The 19674-nt window shown below is 39.0% G+C and overlaps 1 protein-coding gene across 5 annotated transcripts in view; it reads right to left on the reverse strand.

Moving 5' to 3' along the window:
- The window catches only part of LOC122664817 (L10-interacting MYB domain-containing protein-like), a 94105-nt gene that overhangs the window by 18683 nt on the left and 55748 nt on the right, over window positions 1-19674 (reverse strand). For all 5 annotated transcript variants that reach the window (XM_043860816.1, XM_043860813.1, XM_043860814.1 and 2 more), the window contains one exon: window positions 646-804. In XM_043860816.1, the coding sequence (XP_043716751.1) occupies window positions 646-804 (159 nt within the window). The remainder of the gene's footprint in view (window positions 1-645; window positions 805-19674) is intronic.

Here is a 19674-nt window from a genome sequence, read left to right on the forward strand (position 1 = left end):
TGTTCTTTGAAAGGATTTCAACAGAAAGAGTTTACCTGCTAATATACCTAGGATAATAGATTTATGGAATCTATGAATGCGAAAGAATAATGACGAATAAGGTTCTTGATTGAAATTAGATGACGCAACAGGGTTTGAAGCACAAAACTCCGGCCATGTGAGAAAATCCAAAAACAAAAGTACTACTTTGAAATGTTGGCCAGGCTTTGGGATCCCAACACAGGGTCCAAAAGGCAAGAAGCAGCTCTAGCCCCCCTTAAAGACATTTGCACCAAGAAATGGTTACCCAGTGTACAAGCAGAGAGTTCATGGGGCAAGCCCAAATCATTGTTTTCCTATTTGTTCGATTGACCCAGTTAGCATGGATTAAAGTTGTCAGGTACTCAAATGTCATCAGACATGGTCCAAACTCCAATCTTCTTAACTAGGACAACTGTTAAAAGCATCAATACTATTGGAGAAGAATACAGCATCCAAAAGAAGTTGCCAAATAAATATTATCATCAGGTTAGCTAGAAAAATTGTTAGAGGAAACAGAACCAACGGAGGAATTTGCAGAATTTTCTAATTAGAGATGACCCATATTATTGTCAGATCTGCTTCTACCTTCAGTAATTATTAGAGATGAAGTATCCTTATTTATACCTGTCCAACTTTCCAGCGTGTAATCATTTGGCCAGCTTCCTTCATCTGGTATCACAGTATGGTCGGCATTTCCAACCAGTTCATCTTTAACATTGTGGTCATAAGTCTGCAATAATACTTCCTGTTGCACTCCAGAGGACTCTACTTGGTGCTCCATTCCTATCAGTGGGGAAGATTCAGTCATGATAAGTAAAAATCATTAGGGAGAATGGAAATTCACATGAGCACTTTTAATCCTCTGCCTCTAAATATTTAAGATCCATGACTAACCAAGATGAGAAAAGCTTCACAGATCATGAAAGCGAAATACAATGTAATCACACAGAAAATGTCAACAAGACGCTAAAAAACATGACTGAGATGCTATCGAATGTCACACCCCGGCCCGGTTGATAAGGGCCAAGTATGACTGGATGTGTCTCACATCCAACCAACCCACCAGGATCGCAAGTGCTGTAGTCTATTCGCAATCTCATTCACAATAATCAGAATTAAATGCAGCGGAAGCAATATAATAAGACATAAGATAATATTTAAGGGAAAACTAGTGATAACAGTTTATAAATTCATATATGAACATTCATGTACAGCAGGGTTACAATGCTGGTTCACAAAAGATGTAACACTAACTCAAAAAAATTATATACAATAGGTACTACAAAAGTGATATAACAAAAAGGGGAGAAGAAGCCTGATCAGTCTGGGAGATCAGGAGAATGAGCAATCATTACAGGAGCACGAAGCATCATGCTCCACCAGAACAGTAGTGTCAACTCCACAGTCAACAGGAGAACCCTGAACAGAAGGAGTCCCCAAAGAAACACAAGCAACAGCGACAGTAGTCTCATCTGTAAAAATAGAGTGATCACGAGGGGTGAGCTCTCAACTTAGCCCAATAAGGGAATGCATGCAAAACAAACACATTAAACATGATGCATGTTCTAGTCTAACATACACCTATCATGGATACTAAGTCACATGAGGTTTAAGTACTACTGTGGTAGATGCTAACCTCGGTCCTGGAAACACATAACCAGACGGCGGTCACCCGAGCGAAACCATTCTACCACGGTGAGGACCCGCCAGGAAAGCATATCACCAGGCAGCTAACCCAACAGACCCCCAATGACCAACCCTACTGTTTGTTCCCACAGCGGAATACACACGCTATCATGGGACAGTAAATGACCAACCCTACTGTTTGTTCCCACAGGTTTAAGTCCCTAAACAGCAGAAAATCACCAAGGTTTGGGGATCAGAAAAATAGCCAGAGGTCAGTCCAAGGGATTAGGGGCATTTTGGTCATATTAGGCTTAACCGGATTCATAGGGCACCTAAACCGGTTGACCGGTTCAACCCTGGTTATGCATCCCGTTCAAGGGGCAGAATTGGGGGTTTGGTCTATAGTTGGTAAATCTTGACATGCAAGCTGTCAATTTCTGAAATTGACTAATTTCTAAGGTGGGTCACCTCTCCAATTTGTTGAATTTCAAGATTAATTACTAAATTGGGGATCGAGGTTGTTTACTCTCAAATTAATGGTTTAGGGCTTATAAATTTGGTTCATGGAACCTGAAATTGGGTTCAGCAGAGAAGCAACCTTGAGGTTTCAGGTATAACTGGACCTGGTTCGTCCTAAAATAGGTTTATGTTAGTAAAATTCCTATTTTTAAAGCTTGGCTTACATGTTTTAATGGCTGTCATGGGTTAGGACTGGATTAAGGCTTAGGATTAGAGAAGAAAGAGAAGGGAGCAGTAGAAATTTAAAGGCCTACCTGAAATCGATGGTGATATCAGTGTGACAGCAGTCTCAGATTGTGCAGGAAGGTCTCCAATTGCACTTCCAAGCTTCAATTCCAAGTGTAGAACCAAAGCCCCAAGGTATGGTGTACTTCTCCCTTCTTCTTCCTCTCTTTTTTTCTCTTCTTTCTCTAAGCTTCCCTAAGGCTCTCAAGGCTGGATCGATTCTGATTTTTAACTTCTTAGATTAATGAATAGTGAAGTTGGTTTTTATTTATAGTGGTTAAGTTACTTAAGGGCTGTTTGGTCTTTTAATGTAAAATCAGTTTTAAAACTAATTTCTAAAATTTTTTTTAACCAGAATTTTGTACTTATTACCTTAATCTAATTATAGGATGCTGTCATATGACATCATGGGCAAACTGGGTACGGGTAATTGCTGGGAATTGGATTCTCCTCTAGGGATGTGGGTCCCATAGGGATAAAATGACAAAAATACCCCTATAAAACTAATTGGTCATACAATCGGCATATAAATACACATATAAGTTCATACTTACAATGAGTTAGCTAAGGGAAAGGTTCCGCATCCCCTCCAGGTAGTTGATCTAACACAGGTAGCTTAGATGCGGGACTCCACTAGGGTTCTCTGACTCTAGAAGGGCAGGTTGAGAAGAAGACTCCCCGGAATCCTCCATAGGTGTGCCAAATGATTGGTCTAATACCTCGATCGATGCAGCCCATAACATCGAAGCAAGCATCAACACAGAACTGGAACCTGAAATCACACAAGTTCCAAAAAAAATTTAAATTTATTGCGGATTTTACATCGAGAGCCAGCAATTCTCTCTCAACTTATCCTTTTGAAATAATGCAATCTAAAAATCCAGATTATGGATCTCAGATGCAAGCAGGCCTAATAATCAAATCTGTGATCGGATCTAAGGTAAGTGAAGCAACTGTGTTGTTAGGGGAAGAAAACAAATCAATGGAATGAGGGGGGAAAAAATATTGAGATCAATCTGTTTGGGAGGAAGAAAAGAGGAAAAGAAATTAGGTTTGAGATACCAATCCTGTATGCACTGCTCATCAGCACCCAAACTCTTTAAAAAAAAAAAACACTCATTTTCTTTAGTCAAATCATCTCCAATTGATGGGGGGTGCATTACATGTACAAAAACCTTGTAAAATTCTTAAATTGACTTCTAAAAAAGCTCCCAATCACACTCACACACTATATAAAGTAAATGAACTCAAAACAGAACTCTAACTATTATGTATCATCTAACCCAAATACTTTACTAATCCCATGTACTAACATTATCCCCACTTTATGCGCTAACAAATTAGGCTATTTAAAATGAAACCCAAAAAAATAAAAATAATAAAAAACCCAACATAACATAACTACCCGAAGATTAATTTCAACCCATTAGACTGCAAACTGACGTACATATAGGCAGACATACGAGATTGATGTCTAATGCAACTGCATCAATTCCCCTCGGTTAAAAAAAAATCCTCCTCCAATTTTTGTAGAATGGGGATCTTTGAGGTACTATCAGAGATCACTCTCCTTGACCCAACAAAATCAATTATCAAACCACAATCCAATAGTACGAAATCGGCGATGGGGAGTCCGTTGGTAAAGTCGCAATGTGGAAGCACAAATTCGACTAGTTCGACCAAAAGATCAGCTAGTTTATGCTACTCCATGATTGATTCTTCAATGATAAATAGAGCCACAACATTTTCAATCGTCAGCGGTTCATTGTCTTGTTCTTCCACCCATTGTTCAACGACTGAGATCAATTTATAAACAAAGATCTCATACGATCGGATGTGATCAGCAATTCGTTTTTAAATTCTTTACATTGTCGTCAAGTTTCTTTGATATTTGCTTCAACCATTCGTGAAGACTCTTACAAGAGTTGAAGTTGATGGCAGATAGCAAACAAGAGAGTAGGATCCACAGTATTAACAGCCATATTTGGCTCTGATACCAATTAATGCAATCTGAAAATTGAGATTATGGATCTCAGATACAAGCAAAACCAAAATCTGTGATCAAATCTGAGATAAAGAAGCAATTGCGTTGTTAGGGAAGAAATCAGATCAATAGAATGGGAGGGAAAAGAGATGAGACTGATCTACATGGGGGGAAGAAGAGAGGAGAAGAAATCATGTTTGGGATACCAATCCCGTATGCATTGCTCAACAGTACGAAAACTCTTAAAAAAACATATTCTTTACTCAAATCATCTCCAATTGATTGGTGTATTACATATATACAGTCCAAAATTCCTAAATCGACTCATAAAAGGACTCTTAATCATATTTACACACTCTATAAAGTACATGAACTGAAAACAGAACTCTAACTATTCAGTATCCTAATAATCTAAATTAAATACTTAACTACTAATCACATTTACTAACATTATCCCCACTTTATTGACTTTAAATTAGGCCCATTACAGTGAAACCAAAAAAATAAAAAATAAAAAAACTCCACATATAATATAACTACCCAAAGGTCACTTTCAGCCCATTGGACTGCCAACTGCTTCTTGGAGGCCTTCTAAACTTACACATAGGCATCCATACAGGATTAAAATCTAATACAACTGCATCAATCCCCCCTCGGTTAAAAAAAAACTCGTCCTCAATTTTTGTAGAATGAGAGCCTAGGAGGATTTTCCACGGAATCCACGCACTTTAAGCAACCACTCTCGTTGATCCAACGAAACCAATGATCAGATCACAATCGAAAGTTACGAAATCAGCGATGAGGAATCCGTTGTTGAAGTTGCAATGTGGAAGCACAAATTCTACAGGTTTGGTTAAAAGATCAACCAGTTTATGCTCTGTTACGTGCAAGAGTGGGAGTAGTTATCTAAGTTCAAATAGATTAACCATAGTAGAGAGAAGTAAGGGTAGTTAGAGTGAAGTTAGGGGAGAGTTGAGTAGTTATGGATAACTACTATTATTGTAAATGTCACACCCCCGCCCGGTTTATAAGGGCCAAGGGTGACTGAATGTGTCTCACATCCAAATAACCCACCATGATCGCAAGTGTTGTACTCTATTCACAATCATACCCACAAATACAGAATTAAAAACAACGGAAGCAATTAAATACATAAGTAAGGCAGCAATAAAGGAAGACTAAACTGAACAGTGATATGTATATATATAAACGAGAAACCAGTGTTACAATGATTCTTCCATAAGCAAAAGAGTTAAACAAAAGACTTATTAACATAAACTATACAAAAGTGTATAATAAAGAGAAGGGGAGAAGCCTGAATCTAGCAGTGTCTCAGAAGAACGCGAAGTCATAGCACGAGCACGAAGCATCGTGCAGCACCGGCAGAGGAGCATCAACTCCAAGGGCTGAAGGAGAGTCCTGCGTAGACCAACCCTGACTGTTTATTCCCATAGCGGAGTACATACGCTAACATAGGAGAGAAGATGGCACCCCGGCATTTTCCCTTCGGCTGTACTACGGGTTGTCCAACACCTCTTCCCCTGTTGATAAGGGACGTAGTACTGGGTAATGATCAATAACCTAGCCCAGTGCAATCTATTCATGATGCTACAAGTATGAATAGCTGAATTATAGAGTACAATATTCCACATCAACAATTTAACAATAGCAATAACATCAATGCAATGCAGTGCAAGATGGCAAATGCAGCCTAAATCATATGCATTCTAGTGCATTAAAACACAAGCGAAGAAACTATATGCAACAGAGTATTTTCAATGATGCATGATATGGCATCCAGCACAATAGTAAATTAAAATGGCAAACATGCTCAAATTAAGTTCAAGGTTCCCTTACCTGTAATGTAGCTTAGCCTAAACCAATTAACCCTCCAAGAACCCAGCAAAACAAACAAGAGACAGCAGAGACAGACCTAATACAACATGCAAAACATCATCCATTAGGTCCAGAGACGGCCCAAGGTCAAGTCCTATAAGGGCAGGGTCATAGGGGCACCAAAAGGGGGAGCCGAATGCAGACTTCTAGGGAGCCGGTCGACCGCCCCTGGGCCTGCAACAGTATCCGGCCCTGAGGCCGAAATTGGGGGTTTTGCTTCCTAGGGTCAGATCTTAACATGCATGGCCCTAACTGCAGGTTTTGAAGTATATTTTAAGTGGGTCAACCTGATTTCATAATTTATTTGTAAAAACCTAAATTAAATTAGGGATTTTTGGATAATTAACCTGATTTAGTGTTTTAGGGTCCATCAGAACTCATGGCCCAGCTGTAAATGAAGAGCAGCATGAAATTCACAACTGAAACCCAGGTCTGAACATCAATGGGTGCAAATTAATGGTCACAAGATGGCTTTTGACCAATAAAACCTATAATTACGAAGGTTTAATGGCAGATTTTGCCATAGAGGTCATGTAGGGACAGAGATTAGAGAAGATGAGGAAGAGGACAGCATAGGTTCATTGCTTACCTGAGATCAGAAGTAAAAGCAAGATGCAGGCAGCCTCTAATTATGCAGCTCAGTTTCAATTGGAGGTTCCAAAGCTCAATTTCAGGTATGGAATCCAAGTCTTCAAGAACAGCTCCCTCTTCTCCCTTCTTTCTCTTCTCTTTTCTTGTTTCTTTCTTGTTCTCCAAGGCTGGAACGATTCTCTCTTTTAGTCTCTTTGCTTAGTGAATAGTGAATAGTGTACATTAGCTTTGTATTTATAGTTAGTGGAATAACAAGGGGCTGTTTGGTTTGCTAAAAGCAAAATCTGTTTTTAACACTTAATTCTAAAATCTGTTTTTAAGTAGAATTAGTTCTAAATTCTGATTTTTAATGGAATTTCATACCTATTAGCTTAATTCTAATTGTATAATGATGTCATATGACATCAGGGGCAATCCGGGTACGGGTAACTACTGGAAACACGATTCCCCACTGGGGACGTAGGTCCCACAGAGATGTATTACTATTCTGCCCCCATATACTATTCAAATAAAAATTACTATATATAAATATTCAAGAAGGGTTTCTCACCTACAAGCCGGTCTAGGATAGAATAAGGTTTCGCAGGCTATCAGTAAAGCATGCCCGACACAGGAAGTTGACGAGTTGCAGCCCATAGCATTGAGGCTAGCATGGGCACAAAACCAGAACCTGAAATCACACAAGTTCCAAGAGTTCAATTTTTTTTTTTTTTTTTTTGGCGGGTTTCACAGTAAATCTTATATATTGTTGAACTAACGAATATAGACGGGACTTTGGAATCAAATTAAACTCTTTGAGTTAAGGCAGGCTTCCTTCTTAAACCAAGACCCCAAGCTTGGTCCGTAAAGCTTTTATCTTTTTCCCATTTTTATTATTATCTTATTCCATTTTCCTATTTTCTCTCATCTACCCCCATACACACGTAACAAATGGCATCAGAGCTAGGCACGGCAGAGGAATCGACCGTCCCAGGTCTATACGGGAATATCCTTCTCTGTTTAATGGTTAGATGGAAGCGATTTGTTCATCAGAGATTGACCGTCTCGGGTCTGTACGGGATTTTCATCAGGTTCTTCAAATATTGTTGGACCGATGAGTTTGTGGGCGTAACATTGGCAATCGGCACAAGCAACTTGGGAATTACCCCAACAAGATTTGGGATCTTAGTGGAATTATGTTAAATTTTTATTTGTAATTTAGTGGTCTTAAGACAAGACCAAATTTTAAGGGGATGGATTGTTAAAATGTTGTAGTAATTGTAGTACGTGGCTAAATAGTTATTAGTGGAGAGAAGTGTGGTAGAGTTAAATTAGGGAAAGAGTAAGTAGTTATGGATAACTACTATTGTCATTTGATTTTTATAAATAGCGGAGTAACGAGTAAAGAACGGACTTTTAAAATCCTAAATTATCTCTTAAGAGTTATCTTGAGAAGAGGATTGGCCACCTCCTAATTGTGCCAGGATGTCCTGTGGCTTTATCCATAAAGCCCCAAAACCCCTATCCTTCTCTCTCTTTATCTTCCCTTATTATGTCTCTCTCATATCATTCTCTCCCTATTATTTCTCTTCTTTTTGTTATTTTATTTCTAGATTATCTCACACTCCCACATGGGTGATTCTTTAATGATAACTATAGCCATTTCATCTTCCATTGTCGGTGGATCCCCGTCTTCTTCTTCCACCCATCGTTTAACGATTGAGATCAATTTATTTAACAAACATCCTATATGATAGGATGTGATCAGCAATTGGTTCTTAAATAATTTACATTGTCGTTGAGTTTCTTTAATATTCACTTCAATATTTCATAACTTCTCTTATACGAGTTATAGTTGATGGCGGAAAGCAAACAAGAGGGTAGGATCCAAGGTTTAAACTATCAGTATCGGGTATCATATCGGTCGGGCGACATTAAGAGACGTATCGTATCGGTCGGGCGACTTTAAGAGACGTATCATATCGTATCGTATCGTATCGAATCATATCGTATTGGGGATACGAATTGATCAGTGCAAAAACGCAATAAAATGATCAAAATACACATGGAAATACACTTTTGGACACACAAAAAAATATAAACAAGCTATATATGTCATCTATCATGCATATACACTAAGAATTATGAATAATGTATAACCAAACAAGTGCGGCACTTTCAAATTGTTATAAAAGATGAGATTTCTTACATGCAGAGTCACTCTATTGCCGTGAAGAATGTCGGGGTGGATCAAACTCATGTCTGTAAGGGCCTTCAAGAATAAGATCAACTAGGATGATATTGTGTACTGATCGAACATAAGCACAATACTGACCCTTAAGGAAGCCATTTTCGGTTTTGGGTGAAAAATGGTGGATTTGAGTTCAAATCTTTGCAAATGTATACAAAGCATGCATCTAATAGTTAGTTGAACCTATTCTCCTCGAATCATAGCAAAAACAAAAAAAAGAACTAGAATGCAAGGTTTTGAAAAAAACCTACCTTTCCCTTTAAGTGTTAAGTATGTCTTTTATTCCAAGAATTTGAGTGCAATGTGGATCCGAAACGACCCGACTTATTTTGTGGCGCAACCCGAAGGGAGAAAAGGTTGAGATATAATTTGTGACCCAGAAAATTTTAGGGGTTCTGGCTCGTGTTTGGTGCAGAATATGAAAAAAGGCATGTGTATCGATACGTTCAATAAATTTAAAAACCCAAACAAACGCTAATATTAGTATGTATCGAGTGCATCGATACATATCAACCATACCGTATCGGCACGTATCGGTCGATACAATCGATGCACTCAATACAATACATTTTTTTTATAAAAAAAAAGACGTATCTGTCAATATCGTATCGATACCGACCGATACGATACAATACGGACTAATACTTTAATCCATGGTAAGGTCCATGGTATTAATGACCAGTGTTGAGAATTAGGGGTATTCTGGTCATAAATTATGGGGTTTGGATTTTTATGTTATTTTCTTTTCCTCTTGGTGTTAGTTTGTAATTTGTAAGGAGTTAGGGGTAAATAGTAAAATCCCTAACTATCTTACCTATTTTGAGATTTATATTCTTATTATAGATTGGAGTAAGGGAGCCACGATAGAACATAACAATTCTATCGCAGACTGCTCTTCCAACCTCTTGGCAGTTTGGTTCCCTTCTTCTTTCTCTCTCCTTCTCTCTTCTCTCTACTGTTCCACTGGTTAGGTGATTCTTGGTCTGTAACATGGCATCAGAGCTCTCCTAATCAATATAAGGGTTTTCTTCCCCCATCGACTTCGGCTGAATTCCCTTCTCAGTTTCTGGATTACTTGTGGTGTACAGCCACCTTTTGCTGCCACTGGTTGTGATGGATTAAAGCCTCCTTTAACATGAATGGAATGCTAAGTTGGTGGTGGTTTTTGGCTTGCTGATTTGAAGAAGTTACTTGTAAGTTTTGACTGAAGAATTCTGGTGAGATCGATGGTGGTGTTCACCCCTTCTTGTGGATGCTGCTGATTCCCCAGTAATTGATCGAGTATTGTGGATATTATTAGCCTTTTTTTATAATGGTGTTGTGGTGTTTGGTGGAAGATCAGATCATCTTCCCTCTGGTTTGATGACATCGATCTGTCAGGTTTTTGGGGATCTTAAGATCGACTCTGTGAATTATTGATTGGATGATGTTTTTTTTTGTGGCTGGTTCGTCATTCCAACGATTTTCTGGTATGGTTTTCTTCTCAATTTGAAGACTAATTTGGTTCTTTCTTCCACCTCAATTTTTTTTTTATCGATTTGGGTTTGAACCCTGTGATCATATTGATTCTCCTGGAAGTTGGTTTATTGCTTCTTGCTGGTGGTGTTTATTGCTGGTGCTTATTGGGGTTTTATATTGCTGATTGAATGAAGTTTTCTGCTTGGGGTGATTTGGGTTTGTTCTTAATGCTCGTCGATTTGAGCTGGTTGCAAAACTCTGCACCCTATCGATTACTCAATTTTATTTGTTGCTGATTGTTGACTGTGCTTGCTGGCCTTAGTTGTTATTTGTTGAGATGGGTGACAAGTCCTCTACTCCTGCTCCCACTGCTGCTCCTTGCACTGATTCAGTGAATGTAACTATAACTTCCATCAAGCTTAAAGGAAGTTCCAACTATTTACTGTGGGCTCAAGCTGTGAAAGTCTATAGAATGGCGAGAAAGAAGTTAAAGTTTATTACCACAGACCCTCCTGCTTCTGATTCTAGTGATTATGAGGATTGGATAGAAGAGAATGCCGTCATTCTGAAATGGTTATGGAACAGCATGAGCCTGATATAGCTGCTAATGTGATGTTTCACACTACTGCCAAGGGTGTCTGGGATGATTTGAAGGACACTTATTCCAAGGAGAAAAATATGAATCGAGTTTATGATCTTTATGAGAAGTTATTTCAGCTACGTCAGTCTGGCAAGTCACTTCAGGACTGCTACAACACTTTTAAAGGTCTTGTTGAGAAATGAAATATGTTCCAGCCTCTTACTACTGACATAGACAAACTGAAGGCTTGGCGGAATGAATTCTATGTTTCCAAATTCTTAACCGGCCTAGATTCAGATTTTTACAAAAGGTCAAGGGCCATATTCTTGCTGGTGAGATAGTTCCCACACTTGCAGACACATTCTCTCGTCTACAGCATACTGATCAAGGATTTAAGTCTCGGGCCGTATCGTATCGTCTCGGCCGATACGTCTCGGTATCGGTCGTGGTCGATACGATACAGGCCGAGACGTATCTTTTTTTTTTTAAATGTAAATGTCTTGACTGTATCGAGACGTATCGACCGAGACGTACCGATATGATACAATACGTATCGATACAGTCGAGAGTTTTTAAAAAAGATTATTTTATTATATTTAAAAAACGATATGTATCGAGTCGTCTCGATATGTATCGACCGATACATACCGATACATATAGAGACGACTCGATACGTCTCGATACGTATCGTTAACGTAAAAAACACATGGCCATTTCATTGTTTTCACCTAAAACTCGATTTCTAGCAGTCTTGGCGGAAAAAAGGTCTTCCCAGCTTTGAGAAACCCTTCCAAAAACACATTTAAACTTGCTTTTTGGGTAAGATTTCTTGAGGGCTTTCAATTCTTTGCCAAAAATGAACTTAGAAGAGTTGAAATCACATCATTTGGTGGATCTAACAGCCTACATTCGAATTCAAAAGCTGTTCTTGAAGGGTTAGGTAAGTTTTTTGAAAAAAACTTGAATCTTTTGCTTTAATCTTTGATTATTGGTATGTTTTTTGGTATGAATCAAAGAGAATATGTTAAACAAACATAGAAATTGCATTCTTTGTATGCATTTACAAAGATTTGGTTTCAAATCCATGTTTCTTTGACCATTTTTACCCAAAACCAAAAATTCCTTCTTTAAAATGAAATTTTTTTTTTTTTTCTTCTTAACTTTAAAACAAATGGTAATGTTTATAAGATATGGAGTACATTATGTATAGATGTATGACATCCCAAGAAGATTATACATTTACCCTAAAATTTGTATTTATTTTTTTTTTTTGGGTATTTTCTGAATTTATAAAATACTTAAAAAAATGTAAAAAATCTGATTTTTCCATCTATACTCTTTCATTATAGTTTGATAAAATGTATAATTGGCTGAAATAGAATCAAAGACTTAGATTCATATATGTAGTACATTATGTCATTTTTTTTTAATTATTTAAAAAATTAAATAATGTGTAACTAGTTGTAGAAAATATAAAAATGTTTAAATATTGTTTAGGGCAACTTTGATAGGTAGTAAATAAAAGAAGATGATGCAATGCATGACATGCATCATAATGTGTGTCTGTACTTGTATAAATAATAAATTATTGATGTATGGATTTGAATATTGTTTAATATATATCTTATATAGTTATCTATTTTTGTTTGGTATTTAGGATGATGCCGCGACAACAAGACATTGGGTGGTCTTATTGTACCAAAATAAACAATAATAGATTGCATACACAGTGCAACTTCTGTGACACCCAACATCTTGGAGGTGGGGTAACTCGGCAAAAAGAGCACATGACAGGAGGATATGGAAATGTTTCCAAGTGTACACAGTGCCCTGTAGAGTTAAGCAGGGCAATGCAAAAACACCTTAGAGATTCCAAAAAAAAATCCAAGCAAGCACATGATGATGTTGATGCATTGGTTAAAAATTTTTTTGAAGATTATGAAAGATCGGATATGGAAGCAGAGGAGAACCCAGAGTTGGCATTGGCGATGAAACAATCAAGACATGAAGCAAAAGAGCAACAATGGAGAGCTGAGCAATTGATTAGAAGTCAATCAGCTCGACCCAGCCAGGGCCCTGTAGATATTGGTGTTGGCTCCTCTTGTCGTCCATCTCTAAGTAAGGGTAAGCAGCCTGTTGGCCTTAGTAGAGCAACCAGTGTGAAGGGGATGTTTGACCGGTTTACAAAGAATGGTAAGGGTATCAGAGACATGGATCCTAATGTCTATAGAGCAAGGGATGCTAGCCAACAGAGGATTGAATAAAGCTTTCAACCCAAAACACTTAGTAAAAGGATAGGCAGAGCAATCTCCAGATGGTTCCACAGTTCTATGATTCCACCACATAAGGCCAAAGATCCCCACTTCAAGGCCATGGTAAAGGAGATTCAGCGGTGTGGGAAAAATGTTAAGCCACCCACACCTCATGAGATTGCTGGGCCTTACTTGGATGATATTGTCCAAGAGGTGCATTAGTATGTACAGAGGTTCAAGGAGAAGTGGCCACTATATGGAGTGACCATCATGTGTGATGGATGGAGTGGACCAACAAGATTATCCATCATCAATTTTCTTATCTACTGTGATGGAAGGACGATCCTCCACAAGTCGGTCAATGCATCTAGTGAAATCAAAGATGCCAACTACTTGTACAAGTTAATGGATGAAGTTGTGGAGGACATAGGAGAAGAAAATGTTGTCCAAGTAGTAACTGACAATGCAGCAAATTTCAAGAAAGCTGGTCAGTTGCTTATGTTAAAGAGGCAACATTTATTTTGGACACCATGTGCAGCTCATTGCATAGATTTGATGTTTAAGGACATAGGAGAATTGCCTAAGGTCCAAAAGTTGGTTGGTAATGCAAGGAAAATCACCAACTTTATTTACAACCATAGTTGGGTTTTGGCATTGATGAGGAGTTATACACAAGGGGATTTAGTGAGGCCTGCAACAACAAGATTTGCAACAACTTACATTGCAATTGATAGCCTCATTTCCCGAAAGCATGGGCTGCTACAGATGTTCACCTCTACTGAGTGGTTGACTAGCAATTATGCAAGGTCTAAAATTGGGAGATTTGTTCAAGATCTTATCACCTCCTCAAAGTTTTGGGCTGCAATGGGCCGACTTTATAATGTTATGATGCCACTCTTTTGTCTGCTTCGAGAGGTTGATGGGGATAAAGAGCAGACCATGGGTAAGATGGTAGAGGCCATGGGATGTGTGAAGAGAAAAATACATGAGAACAACCCAACATCAAACAAGAAGTATTTGAAGATTATATCCGATCGATGGGAAAATATGTTGGTTCAAGATGTTCATTGGGCAGGTAATCTTATAAGTATATGACTTTGGTTTCATTTTAATCACTTAGTAGTTAGTAAGTTACTATTTATTTATCTATTATTAGAATTTCTAGGTTTCTAACCATCCATTACAAACCATGTGCAGCATATTATTTGAATACGGATATCCAATACTCCAATGATATAGGGTGTAAACCGGATCTATTGCGTGCCCTAAGGAATGTTGTGAACAGAATGGAACCAGATGTAGCGAAGGCCACACTTGCCATGGATGAGGTTAGAACTAAATTAGTTGTATAAATGATTGAAACCAAGAATAGAGTAATTGGTGGAAGTGGAACTAATATATATATTTTTTTCATACCTCTCTAGGCTAAGTATTTTCGGCAGGCCACTCGTGATTTTGCTGATAGAATGGCTATCCATGCTAGGAGCACACAACGCCCAGGTAAGTTAGGTTTACCTAATTTATTATATCATTTAAAATTTGTTTTAAGGTTTTGTCTTTTAATATTTCATTTATTATTATGCAGCTGATTGGTGGCTCAATTATGGGGGTACTAGTGCTCCACACTTAACCCGAATTGCAATTCGAGTATTATCCCTGACGGCATCCTCTAGTGGCTGCGAACGTAACTGGAGTACATTCGGATTGATACACACCAAACCCCGGAATCGTCTCAGTTATTCAAAGTTGGAGAAGCTAGTGTATGTCCATTACAACATGAAGCTGAAGCTTAAATATTTAGAGCTGGAAAGAGAAGGAGATGATATAGGTGTCAACCCAATCGACATCAACCACCTACTTGACAATGAAGATCCAGTTAGAGCATAGATAGAAGATACCAATAAGGTATTGGTGATGGATCAATTAAGTGAGGATCGCCAGACAACCAAACCTGATCCAGTGATAGAGAGCATCATTCAACAGATGGATGAGGATGCAACATAGCCACCATCACAAGATCCTTGTCCTAATGTTGAAGAAAATGAAAGTAGCTCTGAAGAAGGTTTAGTCAGGAGGACGAGGTCAGGTCATCCGTACGGAGGAACTCAACAACATGTTGATGATGAGGATGAAGACGACGATGGTGATGGTGATGGTGATGGTGGTGGTGGTTCTATTCTGCCGCTCGCGATGATGATGATGATGATGATGATGATGATGATGATGATGATGATGATGGTAGTGGTGGTGGTGGTGGTGGTGGCCATGGTGCTGGAGGTAGTGGTAGTGGCCATGAGGCTTCACAACATCGTGCTGGGGTTCAGTTCACATGTGAGGCAGGATACACACATACTACCCAAGATATGGATCATGGTGCTGAGCCTGCTGGCCATAAGACTTACTCGTGGAAGCCGCATAAGGGCAAGTCTGCCAAGCGCTCCCACAATCCATATGATAGTGATGTGCTTATGAGTGGCATGGAGTCACTTAGCATTATTTCTGATTATGCTGGTGCTTCATCAGGCCATGGGCATTATGCATCAGGTTCTTCTTCAGGCTATGGACATGGGGCTTCTGTAGGGTATGGAAGTTATGGATACGGAGAGAATCAAGCACAAGCACAACCTAGTGCTGTCGTGACATTAGCCACTCCAGAGTAGTACACACGATTCTACTATGAGTGGGAGAGTCACTACCATCAGTATTTTGACTGGGCTCAGTATTGTGCTTATGTTCGGACAGTACACAACATCATCCTAGTTGCTCCTATTGTTAAAGACCCTTACAGACATGACTTTGATCCACCCCGACATTCTTCATGGCAATAGAGTGACTCTATATGTAAAGAATTTCATCTTTTAATCTTTTATAACAATTTCAAAGTGCTGCACTTGTCTGGTTATTGATTATTCACAATTCTTAGTATATATGCATCATATATGACACAAATTGCTTGTTTATACTGTTTTTTGTGTCCAAAAGTGTATTTTCATGTGTATTTTGATCATTTTCATGCGTTTCTGCACCGATCGATACGTATCTCCGATACGATACGATACGTCTCTTAAAATCGCCTGTCCGATACGATACCCGATACCGAGACTTAAATCCTTGATATTGATTCTCCTGTGAAGACTGACCCCTCTCCCAAAGATCACTCTGCTTTTACTGCTGGTAGTGGCCGAGAATGTGGCCGTGGATCAAGGGGAGGTCATGTTTGTGAAACCCGCAAAAAAATAAAAAAAAACATTTGGAACCTGTGTAATTTCAGGTTTTCATTCTCGCCCTTGGTTATGAAGGATTCCAGAGAATCTTCCCATCTTGTTCTTCTGGAGTCAGAGGACCCCTGTGAAATCCCGCACCGGAGTTACCTGTGTCCGATTTGCTGCATGGAGGCTATGCAGAAGCTCTCCCTTGATTAGAACTACTGTAAGTATAATTTAAAAGAATTTATATGATGTTTTGTACGACCAAATAGAATTATAGAGGTATTTTGGTCAATTTACCTCTGTGGGACCCACTTCCCCAGTGGGGAATCTTGTCCCTAACAATTACCCGTGTCCGGATTATCCCTGATGTCATATGACGTCACTCCATGGTTAAAAATAGAATAATAAATACGAAAATCAGATTAAAAGCAATTTTAGAAACTAGTTCTAAAACTGATTTTACATTGAAATGACCAAACAGCCCTTATGACTTAAGCACTATATATATGTTTTCTATCTTTATTAATCATAATTCACAAACAAAGAGAAGAGGAACCAGAATTTCGTTCCAGCCTTGGAGAAGAAAGAAAGAATAGAGAAAAGAGAAGAAGAAGAAGGGAAAAGAGAGGGTTGTTCTTGAGGGCTTGGATCCCATACCTGGAATTAAGCTTTGGAACCTCCATTTGAGGCTGAGCTGCACAGTTGAAGGCTGCCGCCATCTTGTTTTCACTTCTGAGCTCAGGCAAGCCATGAACCCATGCTATCCTCTTCCTCATCTTCTCTAATCTCTGTCCCTACATGACCTCTATGGCAAATTCTGCCATTAAACCTTAGCAATTATAAGTTTTCCAAGACAAAACCCATCTCTGACCTACTAATTTGAACCTATCTATGGTTCAGACTTGGGTTTCAGCTATGAACTTCATGTTGTCCTCCAAATTACAGCTAAACCTTGAACCCTAATGGATCTTAGAATGCTAATTTAGGTTAAATGACCAAAATCCCCAATTTAATTTAGGTTTTTACAAAATAAATTATGAAATCAGGTTGACCCACTTAAAATATACTTCAAAACCTGCAATTAGGGCCATGCATGTTGAGATCTGACCATAAGAAGCAAAACCACCAATTTTGGCCCCAGGGCCGGATGCTGTTGCAGGCCCAAGGGCGGTCGACCGGCTCCCTGGAAGTCTGCATCCGGCTCCCCCTTTTGGTGCCCTTATGACCCTACCCTTATAGGACTTGACCTTGGGCCGTCTCAGGACCTAATGGATGATGTTTTGCATGTTGTATTAGGTCGGTCTCTGCTGTTTCTTGTCTATTTCGTTGGGTTCTTGGAGGGTTAATTGGTTTAGGCTAAGCTACATTACAGGTAAGGGAACCTTGAACTTAATTTGAGTATATTTGTCATTTTAATTTACTATTGTGCTAGATGCCATATCATGCATCATTGAAAATACCCTGATGCATATAGTTTCTTAGCTTGTGTTTTAATGCACTAGAATGCATATGATTTAGGCAGCATTGCCATCTTGCACTGCATTGCATTGATGTTTTTGCTATTGTTAAATTGTTGATGTGGAATACTGTACTCTATAATCCAGCTATTCATACTTGTAGCATCATGAATAGATTGCACTGGGCTAGGTTATTGATCATTACCCAGTACTACGTCCCTTATAAACAGGGGAAGAGGTGTTGGACAACCCGTAGTACAGCCGAAGGGAAAATGCCGGGGTGCCATCTTCTCTCCCATGTTAGCGTATGTACTCCGCTATGCGAATAAACAGTCAGGGTTGGTCTTTGGGGGTCTGTTAGGGTCCGATGTGTTAGTTCCGGAACTGGCGAGTCCTCACCGTGGTAGAATGGTTTTACTCGGGTGACCGATGTGTTAGTTTCGGGACCGAGGTTAGCATCTGCCACAGTAGTACTTAAACCACATGAGACTTAGCATCTGTGCTAGGAGCATGCTAGATTAGGACATGCATCATAAATTTATTGTGTTTGTATGCATGCATTCCCTTACTGGGCTTAGTGGAGAGCTCACCCACGTAGATCCTTATATTTTTCAGATGATCTTGTTGCTGCTCCTGTGGGAGTCTCCTCTACGTAGGATTCTCCTTTGGCTCCTGGAGTTGATGTTCCTCTACCGGTGGTGCACGATGCTTCGTGCTCGTGCGACGACTACGCGTTCTCCTGAGACACTATTAGATTCAGGCTTCTCCCCTTCTTTTTGTTATACACTTTTGTATAGTTTATGTTAATAAGTCTTTTGTTTTAACTCTTTTGTTTATGGAAGAATCACTATAACACTGGTCTTTTGAATATGTATATATATCACTATTCAGTTTAGTCTCCCTTTATTGCTGCCTTATTTATGTATTTAATTGCTTCCGATGCTTTTAATTCTGTATTTGTGGATATGATTGCGAATAGAGTACTGCACTTGCGATCCTAGTGGGTTATTTGGATGTGAGACACATCTAGTCATGCTTGGCCCTTATAAACCGGGTCGGTGTGTGACATTTAAGTGGTATCAGAGCGATCATGCTCTATTTCTATTCGCAGTCAAGTTTATGATACGGCAGCTCTTGGACTCATTGATCTGAAAGTGAGTCCAGTCTAGGGTTAAATAAACACCTTAATTAAAAGACATTAAATAAAAAGAACTTGACTGTGAAACCTGTGTAAGATAAAAAGATATATTTATATATACATATCCGAATAGTTAGTTACAAAATTTCAGCATTTAAGGCTGAATTAGTTACAACTTTACTTTTGGCGGGAGGACCTAGTCCTTACAAGAAAAAGAAAGAAAAGGAAAGTACAAGCTACTACAAGCACAACTAAAAGCAAGGTAAAGTAAAAGCTTGATCTAGGAATATTAGTCATCACTGCTGTGGTGGTGGTGGTGGTCCCTGACCAAAGAAGAAGGATCTCCACTGACCAAACTCTGTCTCCACTGCCTGGACACGGCTGCTAACCTGAGTGAAGTCCCTCCTCATGCCATCAAACCCCTGTCTCATGGATCTCCCTAAGCCCTCATACCGGCTAAAGAGCTGTCCCCAGGGAGTACCATCTGC

The sequence above is a fragment of the Telopea speciosissima genome, chromosome 6, assembly GCF_018873765.1.
Source record: "Telopea speciosissima isolate NSW1024214 ecotype Mountain lineage chromosome 6, Tspe_v1, whole genome shotgun sequence".
In the NCBI taxonomy this organism is placed as follows: Eukaryota; Viridiplantae; Streptophyta; class Magnoliopsida; order Proteales; family Proteaceae; genus Telopea; species Telopea speciosissima.